The sequence below is a fragment of the Podarcis liolepis genome (assembly GCF_965112155.1).
Source record: "Podarcis liolepis genome assembly, chromosome: 13".
Taxonomy (NCBI): domain Eukaryota; kingdom Metazoa; phylum Chordata; class Lepidosauria; order Squamata; family Lacertidae; genus Podarcis; species Podarcis liolepis.
In genome coordinates this window covers 32,660,503-32,674,852 of record NC_139573.1, presented here as the reverse complement: position 1 = coordinate 32,674,852, position 14,350 = coordinate 32,660,503, and the positions used below count along the sequence as shown (strand labels likewise).

Here is a 14,350-nt window from a genome sequence, read left to right as displayed (position 1 = left end):
GCAGATCAAGGCCAGGAACCGCGGTAAAGGGGCAGGTGAGGACAGGGGCAAAACAGAGAACTTTTTGGAACTGGACAACTCCCGCCTTAGAGGCCAGATCACACATACCTAGGAGAAAAAATCCTTCTGTTGCTCTGTCAAGGATAACGTATGAAAGAAACACAAAGGGCTTCTGCTCCTCCAAACCCTTAAGCAAATCTCTCTTGCCTTTTAGAATTCCCACTTCCCCCAAGGTTTCTTTTTGCTGCTGCAAATGAATTAAAATCCATGCACCTACGCATGTCTTATCTGTATTGTCTTATCAGTACCTGTATTGGATTTGAAATCACTTTTATATACGAAATTATTTTAAATTGTTTTTTGTAAATGCAATCGTCTTTATGTTTTGTTGTATTGTGAAATTGCCTAGAGACGCTTCAAACGAAGTAACTAATGAATTAAATTATTGTTGTTATTCATGATAATGTCTTATCAAACGGCAAGTGGAATAGCAATAGCACATTTAATGATCTAAAACTTGAGCGTTATCCTATTTGCCTCGTATTCATGTTTAATTTCACTCCCTTCAATTTAAAACTGCATCGGTGCCAGGAAGGAGACAGGTGAAGATAGGAAGATTCCTGCCCTGTGTGTCCCAGTGAAATGCAGGAGGGGTGGGGGTTTCACCCCTCGAGGGAGCTGTTAAGCTGCTCTTGTGCACTTCTTGCAAAAGTCAAGGCAGGGGCTCCCTCCTCAAGACATCTGCATAGCTAAGGTAAGATGCCCCTGGAATTCTGGCAACCCCAGGCCATTATGTGGTTGCCTCCATGGCTAAGCCAGCCGTAACCCCAACATCAACCATCTCTCCGTTTCCTTACTCCTCCCAACAGAGACCGGTCTCGCACCATAAGACTCTTCTCTTCCAGACCCTCTTGTGAACCTCAAGTGGACACCCAACTCAACCACAAGCTCTTCCCTTGAAAGAGGCTGGCACATGGTAGCTGGCCAAGTGGGGAGAGGGTGAAGAGAGAGAAAGAACCTTGCTAGGTGATTTTTTTACAAAAGAATTGCACATATCTAAGATACCTCCAACACGTACATTTGCGTGCACAACATCTCCTGGGAAACGTGCTTCTTAACCATCCGTCATGCATGTCCCCACACAAGCATCCTATGTTCTGCATCACAAAGGTGAGAGAGAGAAAGAAATCAATGCATTCTTTTCTGTTCTCCCCTCTCATATCCTTGATGTGGCTTTCTTTTCTTTATTTTGGTCCTGCACCGATGCTCAAGGAAGGAAGCAAAGAATCCCCAAGTTGGCGATGCAACCTGAAATCCAAAGGGTCTCCCACTCTGCGATCACACTCAAGCTACTGAGAAGAAGACGAAGAAGAAAACCCCCATCAATCGTCTCTCCTCTTCACATCTTTTCTCTTTCTTTCTCTCAGTTACTTTCTCTTCCCCCAGTCCCTACTGCCTTCCCGAGTTAACAAAGCAGTCAGCAACAACCTTAATCTCCAGCAGGGGAGAAAAAATAATAATAATAAAAAGGGGTGGTTTATGTGTGGGGAGGGGGAGAAACAGCAGTGCAACCATTGACAAACTGAAATCAGCAGGCAAATCTTTATGTACCTTTTCATGCCAGGTGGCGGGGGGGGGGAGGTAACAAAGAGGTTCTTCTACCTATCAATATGTGCTGCCTGTCCCCCCTCCCCCCTCTATTTTCAGCAATATTTCTAGGGCAGCGGATTCGGTAGCTAGTTAATCTCCCCGGAGCTCAGCAGCCTTGACAACAATGGGGTGGGGAAATATACAGACCCAAAGAAAGCACTGGCCGCACAACTGCTCAGTGTTTATATATTAAGATCTCTCCCCCAGCACACACACCCTACCACCCACTTAAGTGGCAGATTTGATAGTCAGAATCCTACCTTGCTTCCCCAACCACAAGGGGCAGGGGGAGCTTCTGTCACCCCGTCACACACCCCTTTTTCCCCTTTACAAAAAAATGATAACAACACCACAACCACGTCCATTCCCTGTGTTTCGATTCCAAGCAAAACGCCAACACCTCCGGCTATAAGGGCACGACCAGAGCAGCAGGAGCATCGTTAAGGTACCGGAGGGGTTTGGGAAAGAGAAAGGGAGGGTTGAGAAAAAAAACAAAACACCAATAAAAAAAAATACCTGCTACTTAAGAATGGATGAACATTGACATGCCTTGAGACGGTGTATTTCCCATTGTTGTCTCGGCTTTGTTCCTCTGCCTCCGTCTGCCTTGTCTGTCAGTCACTCTGCCTCTCTCTTTCTTTCTCTCTCTCTCTGTCTCTCGCGGACTCGCTCAGGCCCAGCCAACCATCAGAGCTCGGTGGCAGAAGTGCAACAAGAGAGTGCGGGTGAGTGTGTGTGTGTGTGCGGGTGGGTGAGTGTGTGTGTGTGTGCGCGCACGCCTTGGCGATAGTACAAAGGAACAGAATGGGCAAAACACATTAGCTCATGATAGATTAATGTGCTGGGGGGAGACACATACTCTCTCTCTCCCCTTCTCCCCCTCTTAAAGGCCCCTACCTTTTATTCAGAGATGGGTGTCTAGCACAAACGCCAGGAGGATATCACGGTGGTAATAAGAATACAAGGGCGGTGCATAATTACTGGCATATGCTGCCAAGTCCGGTGGAGGCAGCCGAACCTGTGTGGCCGCAATGCAAAGGCAAATCCGTGGCTTCCCCCTTCTCTCTCTCTCTCTTTCTCTCTCTCCCCTTCTCTCTGCATAAGCTGGGTTCCACAGGTAACGTATAGACAGGGTAACCCTAGAACTGCTGCAACCATGAACCTACATGTAGTAAAGTTGTTCACAGGTATGTGCTGTGAAAACACACATATATTCCTATTTGACAGGAGTATTGGGGGTGGCAACTTGCCAAAGGCTATGGCACGACTTGAGTCCAGTGGCCTCCCTATCCCCAGCCACTTTATCCTCTGCCCACAAATGTATGCCACTGGTCAGAAGGTAAAGATATGGGACTCAGAAGGCCAATGGAGCAGTCTACGCAAATCACATCCACAGCTGCCTGGAGATAGGAGCCTAGGCATTGTCCTGTTCCAAGCCCTACCCTGCAGGGTTGTTGAGAAGACAAAACGACATAGAGTGCAAAATGTTACTTGAAAGATGCATTTGAAACAGAGAGGGCGGAAGAGAAATCAGCGGAAGCTCTACAATCTGCGGCCGTCACTCACAGCGCCCCCACCCCCACCCCCATCTCCAGATGGAAATTGGTATTGATTTCACTGGAAGGGACAATTTCATCAGAAAAGAAAATTGGAAGGGGTGATGGGAGTAGGAGAAGGAGATGGAAGAATAAGCTCAATGCAGTTTCTTTGTTGCAATCATTTCCCCCAGACAGCGTGGCAGCTGTCAATCATGCCTCAGCCATTCTCAGTCCACTGTTTGGCAGCTCAGCGTTCTTTTCACATAATTATCACCAAGGCAGCAGCAAGTTTGGATCTAGTTTTCTAGCCTGGAAGCTGGTCACTCTCCACCCTAACCCCCAACCTGGCTTGCAAGAGTATCTCTGAATTTTTATTTTAAGAAACGCTTCTAGTCCTCAAGCTTGCCCCAAACCTGCAAATACAGACATTTGTAGTGAGTTAAGGAGGGTGAAGAGAACCAAAGAATTATAGGATCTAGCTGAAGATTCTCTAAAACAAGGGAGTCCATCACAAACAGCAGGCAGACAGTTCACATAGGTTATCTGCAACAAGGCATTTATTTTAGAAGTACTCTTTTATGTGCAATTCCTTGGTCGCTTCATGCCTATGAATATGGGTGCCTATTGGATTGCATCATGTGAGGCAATTGGTAGGGAGCATGCTGGAGTGCTGCAGAAGACAGCACTTTGTTTGCACCCTACTGACTGGAGGAGATTGTTAAATGAACAGAAGGCACTATCATACTGTGTTCCCGGCTGGAGGGAAGCTCGTTTTCTTTTGGCAACAATATGTGGGATAATTAATCCCGGGCTTAAAGTGAATATAAGCAGGCTTTCTGTGTCTGCAACTTGCCACTGACCTCCCTCTAGTAACCTGGTTCTACAAAACATACAAAGAGGTCCACCCCATGCAGAGGTTTATTTATGCGACATTTTCGTGCACATAAAATGCAATGCCATCATTCCTCCATAGCAACCCTGAAAGGTAGGGCACCGCTCCTAATAATTTTAGAAGGGGGAGAATGAAGGCTGAGAGAGGAAGAAGATGGCCTGCTAGACACCACTGGACTTAACTGGTCATACTTCCAGGTAAACTTACGTAAAATTGCAATGTTAGAAGGCATTTACTGGGCTGATGGATCAGCAGGGAACTAAACCCAAGTCAGAAACCAATCATTTTGTCTCTTATTCCATGTCAATCTCAAAACAGATGAAGAAGGAGAGGTTTATCAAAGTCTTGACAATCCTTACCAGAAATGCCCTCTTTTTCAGGCTGTGTACGCACCATGGACATGACTTCGCCCACAGAAACCTGGAAACTCTAGTATGCCCCTCATGTAACTGAAATTCCCAGCACCCTTAAACTACAGTTCCCAGTTTAACCCAGAAAACATTACGCAAGGCCTGCAAACGTACAGCCCACTGCTGTTAAACCTACGGCCTGCCATTTGTATGCAGCATGTCAGCCAGGTATTTGTTATTTATTTTGAATAGCAAATGCTTATACTCCACCTTTCCCTTTATAAACTAATTTTCAAGGCAGCTTAGAACAAAATTCATAAAACAATGAAACCACGAACAGTAATAAAGTAGCAGCACAAGACTAAAAGCAGCAGCCATAAAGAGACATAAAAGGTGCACTATTGTTAATTAAAAGCTGGGGAGAAGCAAGGCAGTCTTGGCATGGCATCGAAATACAAGGCTGATTTAACAACTTGGCTAATAGCCTGAGGCTGTGATCATGAACTCTGGCAGAAAAGAGACAGAGTATTGCCCATCTCCTCTGCCTTTCCACTCGGTTCCATGCTAGCCACAACAGAAGGGAATGGCAGAGAGTAGGTGGAGCAATCTGTCCTTCCTTAACCAACCCACTGGGTAGGAGTCCTTCTTTTCCTTTATTTCATTTTCTTACTAGTCTAAGAAGCCAGCAGCTTGAGTATCATTGCCAGCCAAGGAGGAGGGGGCTTCCCCGTCTGTGGCCAGCATGGAATCACAGGCTATTAGCCCCTCAGCAGGCAAGCAAACATTTTTGCATGTTATTAACTTCTGTGGGCTTCCTTACAAGGCTGATCTAAAGGGCAATAAGGCTGGCCTGCCAGGAGCTCAGTGGACCCCTTGATTTTGCAGCACCAGCTTTGTAGTGCTATAGTGCTATAGACAGCCAAGGGGCCTTGAGTCAAATGTGTGAGCCATGCAACATGAGACACTGTTGACTCTTCCATATCACATCACCTTGCACAAGATCAAATGCTCTTGTAGGAATGCCCTTGTTTGTTCAACAAGGGTGTGCAGAGAGGCATTCATAGTGAATGTTCCATTGGGGGGGGGGGCGCCAAGGCCAGAGCCTGTGCATCTTCTAAGTAGGGATGTATGAATTTAGGATCCTTAACAAGGCTCTAGGGCCTTTAAGCCACATAGGTTGGTTGGGAAGCATGGAGATGACAGTGTAGAAGCCAAAGGCAAGTGGAGCTGAACAGGATTCTCGATTGCAAAGGGACCAGGGGTTCTGTGCTCAGTACAACTCCTTCCCCTGATTAGTAGAAGAAGAAAATGCATGATACACAGAATTCAGCTTTTCTTGCGGGAGAATGTTCTTGCTGATATTTCTCCCTTTTCTCTCTGTCCTTTAGCACAGAGTAAGTACAGCTCTGCTTATGTCCCATCCCACTAAGATCAAACATCCTCTTAGCAACAGCAGCTTTGCACGACTTTCAAGACAGCCAAGGACACATGGAGAGGCTTTCTTCGTGACTGTCCTGGAGTAATAAAACTCTCCCCCCCAAAAAAACATTCTTTTCCCCCCTTTTCTTTTCTTTTTTGAAGCTTACCCCATAGGCTGATGTTTGGGGTCCAGTGAAGTAATAATAGTGTTTTTTTCATCTACTATGATTTTTAAAGTTTATGTGGGATTGGCGTTTAATGGGATACAGTAGTTTACATTTGCTTTTTAAATCCATTATTGCCTGCCTTTAACCTTTTGGAGGGGAACAAGCATAATAATAATAACAACAACCCTAAATGATTATGAAACACAAACTTCCATTGTGCTTTTGAGTGTTCAGAGATTGTTCATGCATTACATTTGTTGCAATAAACAACCCAATAAGACAGGTGAGTATTATTATCCCCATACTGCAGATGGGGTGTGTGGAGGCTGAAATAATATTGGGCACCCCAAGACTGCCTAGGCAACATACGAACCAGGGGCTGCCTGATTCATCTCTCAGTCTCTTAGCGACTATGCAGCACCAGAAAGAAATCCAAAGAGAAAGTTCTCAAATGCCTATTTCAAAGAACAGCGACAACACATTAGCTCCACCTATCCACCAAGCCCTTTATTTTAAAAGGGCAGGTCGTCGTTTCTGAACTGCAAAGTTCAAACAGATCTGGGAGAAGTGACAGCCCGGCTCCACAGCATTTTTCTCAAGGTAAGATATGTAAACGCAGCACAGGTGCCTCTTGCCACCGCCACTCATTTTCACATGAATTATACCTCTCCCACCCTTTGCACCTCTTCGCCGCTCCAAGCCATGCACTACTAAGCAAAACTGGTTACTCACCTCACGAAAGGGACAGCCAAGGTAACACAGACTGGTGCTGGGCTCCGCTTTGAAGTCCTGGTGAGTGGAAAGCAGGCCTGGAAAACTGGGGTGCCTTTGTCTTCTTTTTCCCCTCCCGGCATTTGGTACCTGTAATTTTAGGAGCGCGTTGAGACAGGTACGTACAGCGTTTGCTCTTCTTGGGGCTTCCAAGGAGATCAGGTATCCACCTCTGGGAAAAGCACACAGCAGGAATGAATTAGAGAGAGGGGGGTAGGGAGGAGGCTGATTGGTGTGGGGAGGTCTTCCCTGGAGGAAGCTTCTCCATCACTAGAAAGCAGGTGTGTCTCTGGGTGGAGGTGCTTGAAACTCCCATTGCTTCTTTCCCCCTGCCCACCCTCCCTCACACAAACACACTTGTTTTAAGAACAAGCAAAGTGAAAAGGAAATAAATCAATGAATAATTGAAAAGATGACCATTGATCTTTTTACATCCTGGCTGTCTAGACCTGGCTGGCACACACAGAAAGAGAGCGAGCAAGACAGAGAGAAAGAGGGGCCCAGAGAAAGGGATTACTTCTAAAAGGTTTGTTCCAGGTCCTCAGCAAGGAAACATTCACAAAAAGGAGGCATATTTTAGACACCAGAAGAATCGGCCAATTCAATCAGCCTCCTCCATTCCACCAAGATCATATCCCTCTTCTAGCCGAGACTTCCCTGTTGGCACCAAGAAGGATATTTTCCCTTCTGGCTACAGGGGTGGGGAGTCTTAGGCCCAGGGGCCAAATGTGGCCCTCTAGGCCAGTGTTTCCCAACTGGTGTTCCGCGGCACACTAGTGTGCCGCGAGACGTTGCCTGGTGTGCCGTGGGAGGGAGGCGGGCGAGTCGGGCGGCGAGAGGCGGGGCGGCGGCGGCGAGGAGAGGCCGCCCAGCGTGGGGCTCTCGCCGTCTGCCTGCCTGGCTGCCTGCGTGGCGCTGACGTCACGGGGCTGTAACGTGCCCTACATAGGCACACGCGGGGCGGCGAGCGAGCGAGCTCCCACATCCCATCGCCGCTCGCTTCGGCCGGCCTACTGGGCTGTCGCAGGCGGAAGGCCTGCGCATGCGCGAGGTTTTCGCGCCTTCGGGATTCCCTTCACGCCTTCCTCCTCCCGGGTCCTTGAGAGCGTGGGAAGCGGCAGCGCGAGACCGGCGTTGAGCCTGGTAGGTATTGCACTTGCCAAGGCAGTCATTTGGGAAATGAAAACTTGCAAAGCAAGCAACCAGTTCCATCTGAAGTACGTGTATGCTTAATATCCTGTATCTGAAACCTGTTCTGCCCCCTCCCCCACACTTGGTGCCATTTTCATCTACACATGCAGCAGAGTAAGTTGACCCAGAATAGTACCAATTCAGATGGCAGATGGGAGAATGACAGTGCTGAATGCTTTCCCATGTAGAACAGTCCCTGCAAATAAAAACCTAGCATATTTGGAAGAGGGATGCTAGCCTAACCATTACCTTCTATGCTGTTACTATTTTTTTATATTTTTTTTTACATAAGTAAAAAGTGACCTTTCCCCATCTGGCATGGTGGTGTGCCTCGAGATTTTTTTCATGAAACAAGTGTGCCTTTGCCCAAAAAAGGTTGGGAAACACTGCTCTAGGCTTCTGTTTTGGACCTTTGGAACCCTAACCAACCAGGCCACACCCCTTACTGGCCCTGCTTCACAGCCCAAGTGTTTATGCCCAGCTGGAATTTGTCCCTGAACTCTGATCGTACTCCTCGGCTGCTTGGATGGATGATAAAAGAGGGGTGTGTGAATATGTGGCCATCTCCCCTGATCTCACTGCTCCCTCATTCTGTGCCACCCCAGCATGCAAAAGTGCTGTCACTGCTACTCCACACATTCCCTCACGTAAAACTGCTGCACGGTGCACTGCTCCCCATGTCGTCGCACTACCTCTGAGGATCAGAGCGCTGAAATCCATAAGGCCAGGGTTGCTGATGGTTTCTGAACCGAGGGATACATTCGGAAAGCAAAGAAAGAAACTCTTGTGGTCGGTACCAAATACTCATTTCACAGAGAAGTGGAGACCTTAAAAAAAAAAATCAATCACCCTTAACAACACGATAATAAAAGCAAACAAAACAAAACAAAAACACCAACCCCTTTTAATTTTGTTTTTTGTTTTTATATTTCCACTAGGGTCCTGCACATCCCTTTGCTCTTCTGAAGGCTCTACAGAAATTAGGAAAAGAAAAGTATGCAAAACAAGCAAATACATGCAGATTTGCTCAATTTGCATAGTACATACAAGCTGCGAAACTTGATGGGAGGCTTCAGATTTGATATTTCTTTAGTTCAAAGTATACCCAAGATCTGACTGTAATGCAGAAAGAAAGGTGGGAAGGAAGATTCTGAAAACCTTCTGAGGTTTCTTCTGCATGAGTCAAGGCCCTTTGAAAAATCTGCAAAAGCTTCCAAAGAGTACAGGAGCTTTTGTTGCTTTGGGTAGATCCTTAGGATACAGTTATGGAAAGAGATGAGAAGAGAGTTATAAGTGGCTGTTTTTAATGGCTAGCCCTGCACAACCTGCAAGGGCTAGTTGCATGTTTGCACAGAAGACAAGGCAGATTAACACGCCTGTGTCCACAACACTGTTGTCAGGGTGCGATTACAGGGATGACAGTATAACCAAGGGACAGATGCGTGTGGGAAGCTTGTGTGGGAAGACTTTATAAATATATAGCCTCTTTTAAAAAAACATGAGTCACTCCGAACTTGCTTTTACCCGCTCCCAACACATACAATTTCTTCTGCTGCTGCTTCAGATAAGACACCTTTCATGCACCTTTTAACCCACCCATCCCGACTTGCATATATGTGGTTGGGGAGAGAAAGGTGATCCTTATTCACAGACAGATCAAAACATTTTGCTGACCAGTGTGGCTGATCCACACAATCGTAGGGTGCTTCCAGCCAACCTCTTTATGGAATGTCCTTCTGGATTTGTTTGCAAGGAGATTAGACAACGGCATCTGTTTAAGAAGCCATTGCTCTCTCCTTGTTTGCAGGGAGCTCAGACGACGATGTGTCATTCTGCACTTTCTAGCACATTTTCCCATCATTTTACTTCGTAGCAAAAAGTCCATTTTGGGGAGGGGGCAGGGGGAGAAGGCTTGTTGAGCAAGAGCTTCCAATCCACTGTAACTGTGATACCTGAATCTGCCAGCATGCGACTGAATCTGATGCGCAGCGTAAATTAATAATGCAGAGTTTTAAAGAATAAAAGCTTTTCTGAGTTAAAATAAACTTCTTCATAAACAACATGGTTCCAGACAGTTTGACTGAGATTACATACAGACTCTGTTCATAGCTAAAGCAGACAGACTCTCACTGACATCTTACAGAGAGCACAAAAGAGAAACTGGCTACCAAGTTTTTTCAGCCTGAATAACTTTAGTAGGCCCAAATGACTGTGCAGTCCCAGCACTTCCCAGCCTGCTTTGCTGCTTCTGCTCTCATGTGTCTTTGTCACATGACAGAATCTTACCCCAAAATAGCGACAGTCTGAAAGTGACCCCCGGAAATGGGGAGCGCCTCATGCTGCAGCATGGTGGAAGCTAAGCAGGGATTTGACTGGTGTAATGGTGGGCTAGAAACCCATGTATTTATGGTGGTGTGCTTACAACATCAGGAAAACATGTAGCACATTATTCATTTGAAATGGGACAATTTCACTCGCATACACACCACGGTCATGCTTTTCCCAACCATCCAGTCAATGAAACTATCACACCAGTAAACAACACTCCAAATCTCACAAGGAAATGCATCTACCCTCATCGCCCTGAAGACTCCGATTTCAGATACTGTTTTCTGACATGGCTCCTTTAACTGCTGGATGATAGGGAGGAATGCAAAAGGGAAATTGCTCTATTTCCTCTATACTGGGGAACAGCTATTTATGTTCTGTTACTGCTTGTCACAGAGATAACTCAGAGTCTCCTAGGAAAAGGACAGCAACCCTAATAGTGGGGGCTATTCTGTTTTGCTTCTCCAAAACAAAGGTCCCTATTTGCATTGGATGTGGCTGCTCTGCACATCTAATCTGGATTTTGAAGTGTCATAGGCTGCACACACACACACACACAGAGAGAGAGAGAGAGAGAGAGAGAGAGAGAGAGAGAGAGAGAGAGAGAGAGAGAGGTGCAGTAGCTGGACAAAGACCTGGGAGACCTGGGTTCAAATCCCCATGAAGCTCACTGAGGGACCTTGGGCCAGCACTGCTCTCAGCCTACCCTACCTCCCAGGGTTGTTGTGGGGATTAAAGGGAGAAAGGGAGAACCATATATGCCAACTTGAGTTCCTGGCAGGAAAAGGGGAGATATAAACTAACTAACTAAATAAAAATAAAGCACATTATTTCCCCCAAAGAATCCTGGGCACTGAAATTTACCGCTCACAAAGCTACAATTCCCAGTAACCGCACTGCCCAGAATCCTTTGAATCCTTTAAAATGTGTTTTAAAGTTATAGTGTGCACACAGCCATACCTCTGCATTGCCACCCCCATATAGTTTTGTGAGGACGATACAAATTGCTTCAAGCGGTAAAGAGATCCCAGCCCCTTACAGGGCTGCAAGTCCCAAGCTTACTTACTCTGGAGCCATTACAGCTAAGCAGGTCTGGACGCCTGTTTACATTTGCAGTGTACACAAGCCTGGGGAACAAATTGCCTTGAGCTCCCAGCAAGCCCTTTTGTTTTTGATGCAGGCTTGAAATATCACTGCAGTGAATAGTGCTGGCTTTCACACATAGTTCCACAGGCTGAGCAAGGCGTTCTGAGAAACATGGTGTCGCTGCCAAAACCAGGATCCCTGGGTCAGGTAAGGTTCTCCACTTACACAAGGTGTGATTAAATTGTCATCTGAGGCCATCACGCTGTGCTTTTCCCTACCAGCAGCAGCCAATGATGCATGGTGTTGGGGAAGACGCAGAGTGATGATGTCACAAGGGTACATTTCACCACACGCTACAGAAGCTGAAAACTCAATAGGCCCTTTCAGATGCAGCAATCCTAGCTTGCTAAACTATCATTTTAACAAGCCAGAAATGACTGTAGGGCCCACACGCTCTCCCCTGCCGTCATCTCTTCCTTTCATGTTCCAGCTTCAGCATCTGATTCTGGTCAGAGTTGCTTAAACTGCATTTTCCTGTTAATGTCCGAAATGGTGGCTTAATGTTCGTTCACCAAGCAAAGCTGTTTCCAAGCAGTTTTGTAACAAGCTGCAGGATTGGAAGAACTGGCTTCGGCTCCAATTCAGGTTCCAATTCAGCTAGCTATCTCCCCCTGCCTCCCCACCTTGTCCTTGACATATATATATATATGAGAGATGTGCCATCATTTGATCAAGGCAGGAGGAAATGGCAGGCTATGTTTGTGAACAAAGGAGAGAGATGGGGGGGGGGAGAGTCAATTCAGTTTGCATCGAGAGGTGAACCTAAGCAATTTGCATTTCCCAAAACAATATGCGAACCAAACTCAAACTCAGCCTTCTCCAAATTTTGCAATGCAGTTCTCCATCCAAGTGAATATGTACAAGATGTATTTACTAGGTTAAAGTGCACACAAAAATGCTTATATTAATGAAAACAATGCACAAATATACATTGTTACATATACAGTGGTACCTCGGGTTAAGTACTTAATTCATTCTGGAGGTCCGTTCTTAACCTGAAACTGTTCTTAACCTGAAGCACCACTTTAGCTAATGGGGCCTCCTGCTGCTGCCGCACCGTTCTCATCCTGTTCTCATCCTGAAGCAAAGTTCTACACCTGAAATACTATTTCTGGGTTAGCGGAGTCTGTAACCTGAAGCGTATGTGTCGGGGAACTGCCATTGCAGTCAGGAGTGGAGGAAGGGCTCCCGAGCGATGCCGGAGAAGGTCCCAGCAGGAAAGGAGGGGACTCAGTGACCGGGGAAGGAAATCAGCGTTACACCAGGGAGGAAGGCGGGCGGAGGCGGGCTTCGGAGGGATGGCTCCAGGACTCTTCGCCAGAGACCAGCGGGGAGAGCATTGGTCCTCCACTGCCCACACCCACCCTGCGCAGAAGACTTCCGCGCAGAGAGGATAGGCGGAGACTATCCGTCAAGGAACTTTTGTGTTGGAAGAAGTTCAGGAAACGCCCACTGACGGATTCTGCCAGTGACTGAGACAGACGCAGAATCAGGACTGTCCAGCCAGGGAAAGGTTTTTCTAGGCAACCTCGCCGAGAGTGGCGGCAACTTACGCACAAGCATTACAGTATGTAACCTGAAGCGTATGTAACCTGAGGTACCACTGTACATAGGGGGGAAATGCATTGGGAAAATGTGTGTATTAGGAACAATTGCATACCAAGGTTCATACATTAGGAGAAATTGGTACTAAAATGCTGGTGAATATTCACATGGATTTTTTTTTAAAAAAAACCACAAACTGATATGGAAATACAAGAAAACTCAAGACTGGATAAATGAGAAACCGAGGAAAATCAAAATTGACAAAGATTCGCATATCCCTTGAGAAAAGGTGTACGTATCAACGAAAGCTAGTAGCATCAGCTGCTACTAAGCCTACCACAGGGGCTATTATTCAGGAGGGTGCACCTGACGTTTGAAACAGTTGACACAATCTTTATATGCAGGGGTGCACATTTCCCAACTTTTTCTCCCCATAAGAGAAGATCAGGTGAGGCTGCCCCAGTTTGTTCTGTTTGCTAGTGAGGGGGGCTTTATCCACACTTAACTTCCCTCTGTGCTTTCAGGGACAGTCCAAACTTTAAAGCTTCCTCACTGAGCGCTCTTCTTTTGCTCCGGAGCTTTCCCGTGAAAATCTGTACTTTACCGCCGAATCGGAGCAAACGGCAATCCGAAGAACACCCAAATTGCTATTCGTTGTGCTTCAGCTTTAAAGAGTGGATTTTCACAGGGAGAACTCAGGGACAGGAAAAAAGAGTGCTTGGACATCAAGCTTTAAAGCATAGACCTGTGCCTGGAAAGAAAAGGGCAAAAGGTTACCGTGGATAAACCCTGAGAACATCTTTCTTCCTGGCAACCTGCAGAGAAATGGAGCAGGCTGCTCTGTTGTAAAGCCCACAAGTAGGGAGGGCAACACCTTGGTGACAGAGGGCACAGTTTGTACACAGTAGATCCCAGGCTCAAACTCTGGCATCTCCAGTTAGAATGGGCCCTGGGTGGTGATGGGAAAGGCCTCTCTCGTACCCAGAGTCTGGAGAGCTGCTGCCGGTCCGAGCAGACAATACTGGCCTATATGGCCAGCCGTAAGGCCGCTTCCTATGCTCCTAAATAGTTGAAGAGCAAGGCGGGTGGAAGAAGCCATACTCTTGGGCTTTCCTTCACTTTAACCTCTCTCAGAGTGGAATCACACATTAAAAAGGGGGGAAAGGCTGCCTCCAAAAACAACAGCTTATCTGCATCAAGCTCACTCTCCATATATAACACCTACTTCTCTGCCCCAACCAACAATAGCAAATGATGCGGTAGAGGAAGCAGCAGGTAAATAAACTGGGCATTATGGAGGAGGGAATGAAAGATGCTACTGCCATTTCCTGCAGCATTGTGCAAGTCCTCTGT

At 46.7% G+C, this 14,350-nt stretch overlaps 1 protein-coding gene across 10 annotated transcripts in view; it reads right to left on the bottom strand.

Annotated features, from left to right (window-relative positions):
* The window catches only part of SRCIN1 (SRC kinase signaling inhibitor 1), a 264,954-nt gene extending 253,296 nt beyond the window's left edge, over positions 1–11,658 (bottom strand). For 2 of the 10 annotated variants that reach the window (XM_083469406.1, XM_083469407.1), the window contains exon 1: positions 2,200–2,667. In XM_083469406.1, the coding sequence (XP_083325532.1) occupies positions 2,200–2,221 (22 nt within the window). In that variant the 5' untranslated portion in view covers positions 2,222–2,667. Of the gene's footprint in view, positions 1–2,166; positions 2,825–6,748; positions 6,960–8,670; positions 8,806–10,072; positions 10,182–11,372 lie in introns of those variants that run through there. The other 8 variants (XM_083469417.1, XM_083469409.1, XM_083469416.1 and 5 more) reach the window with 8 other exon arrangements.
* Positions 11,659–14,350: the final 2,692 nt, after the last annotated feature.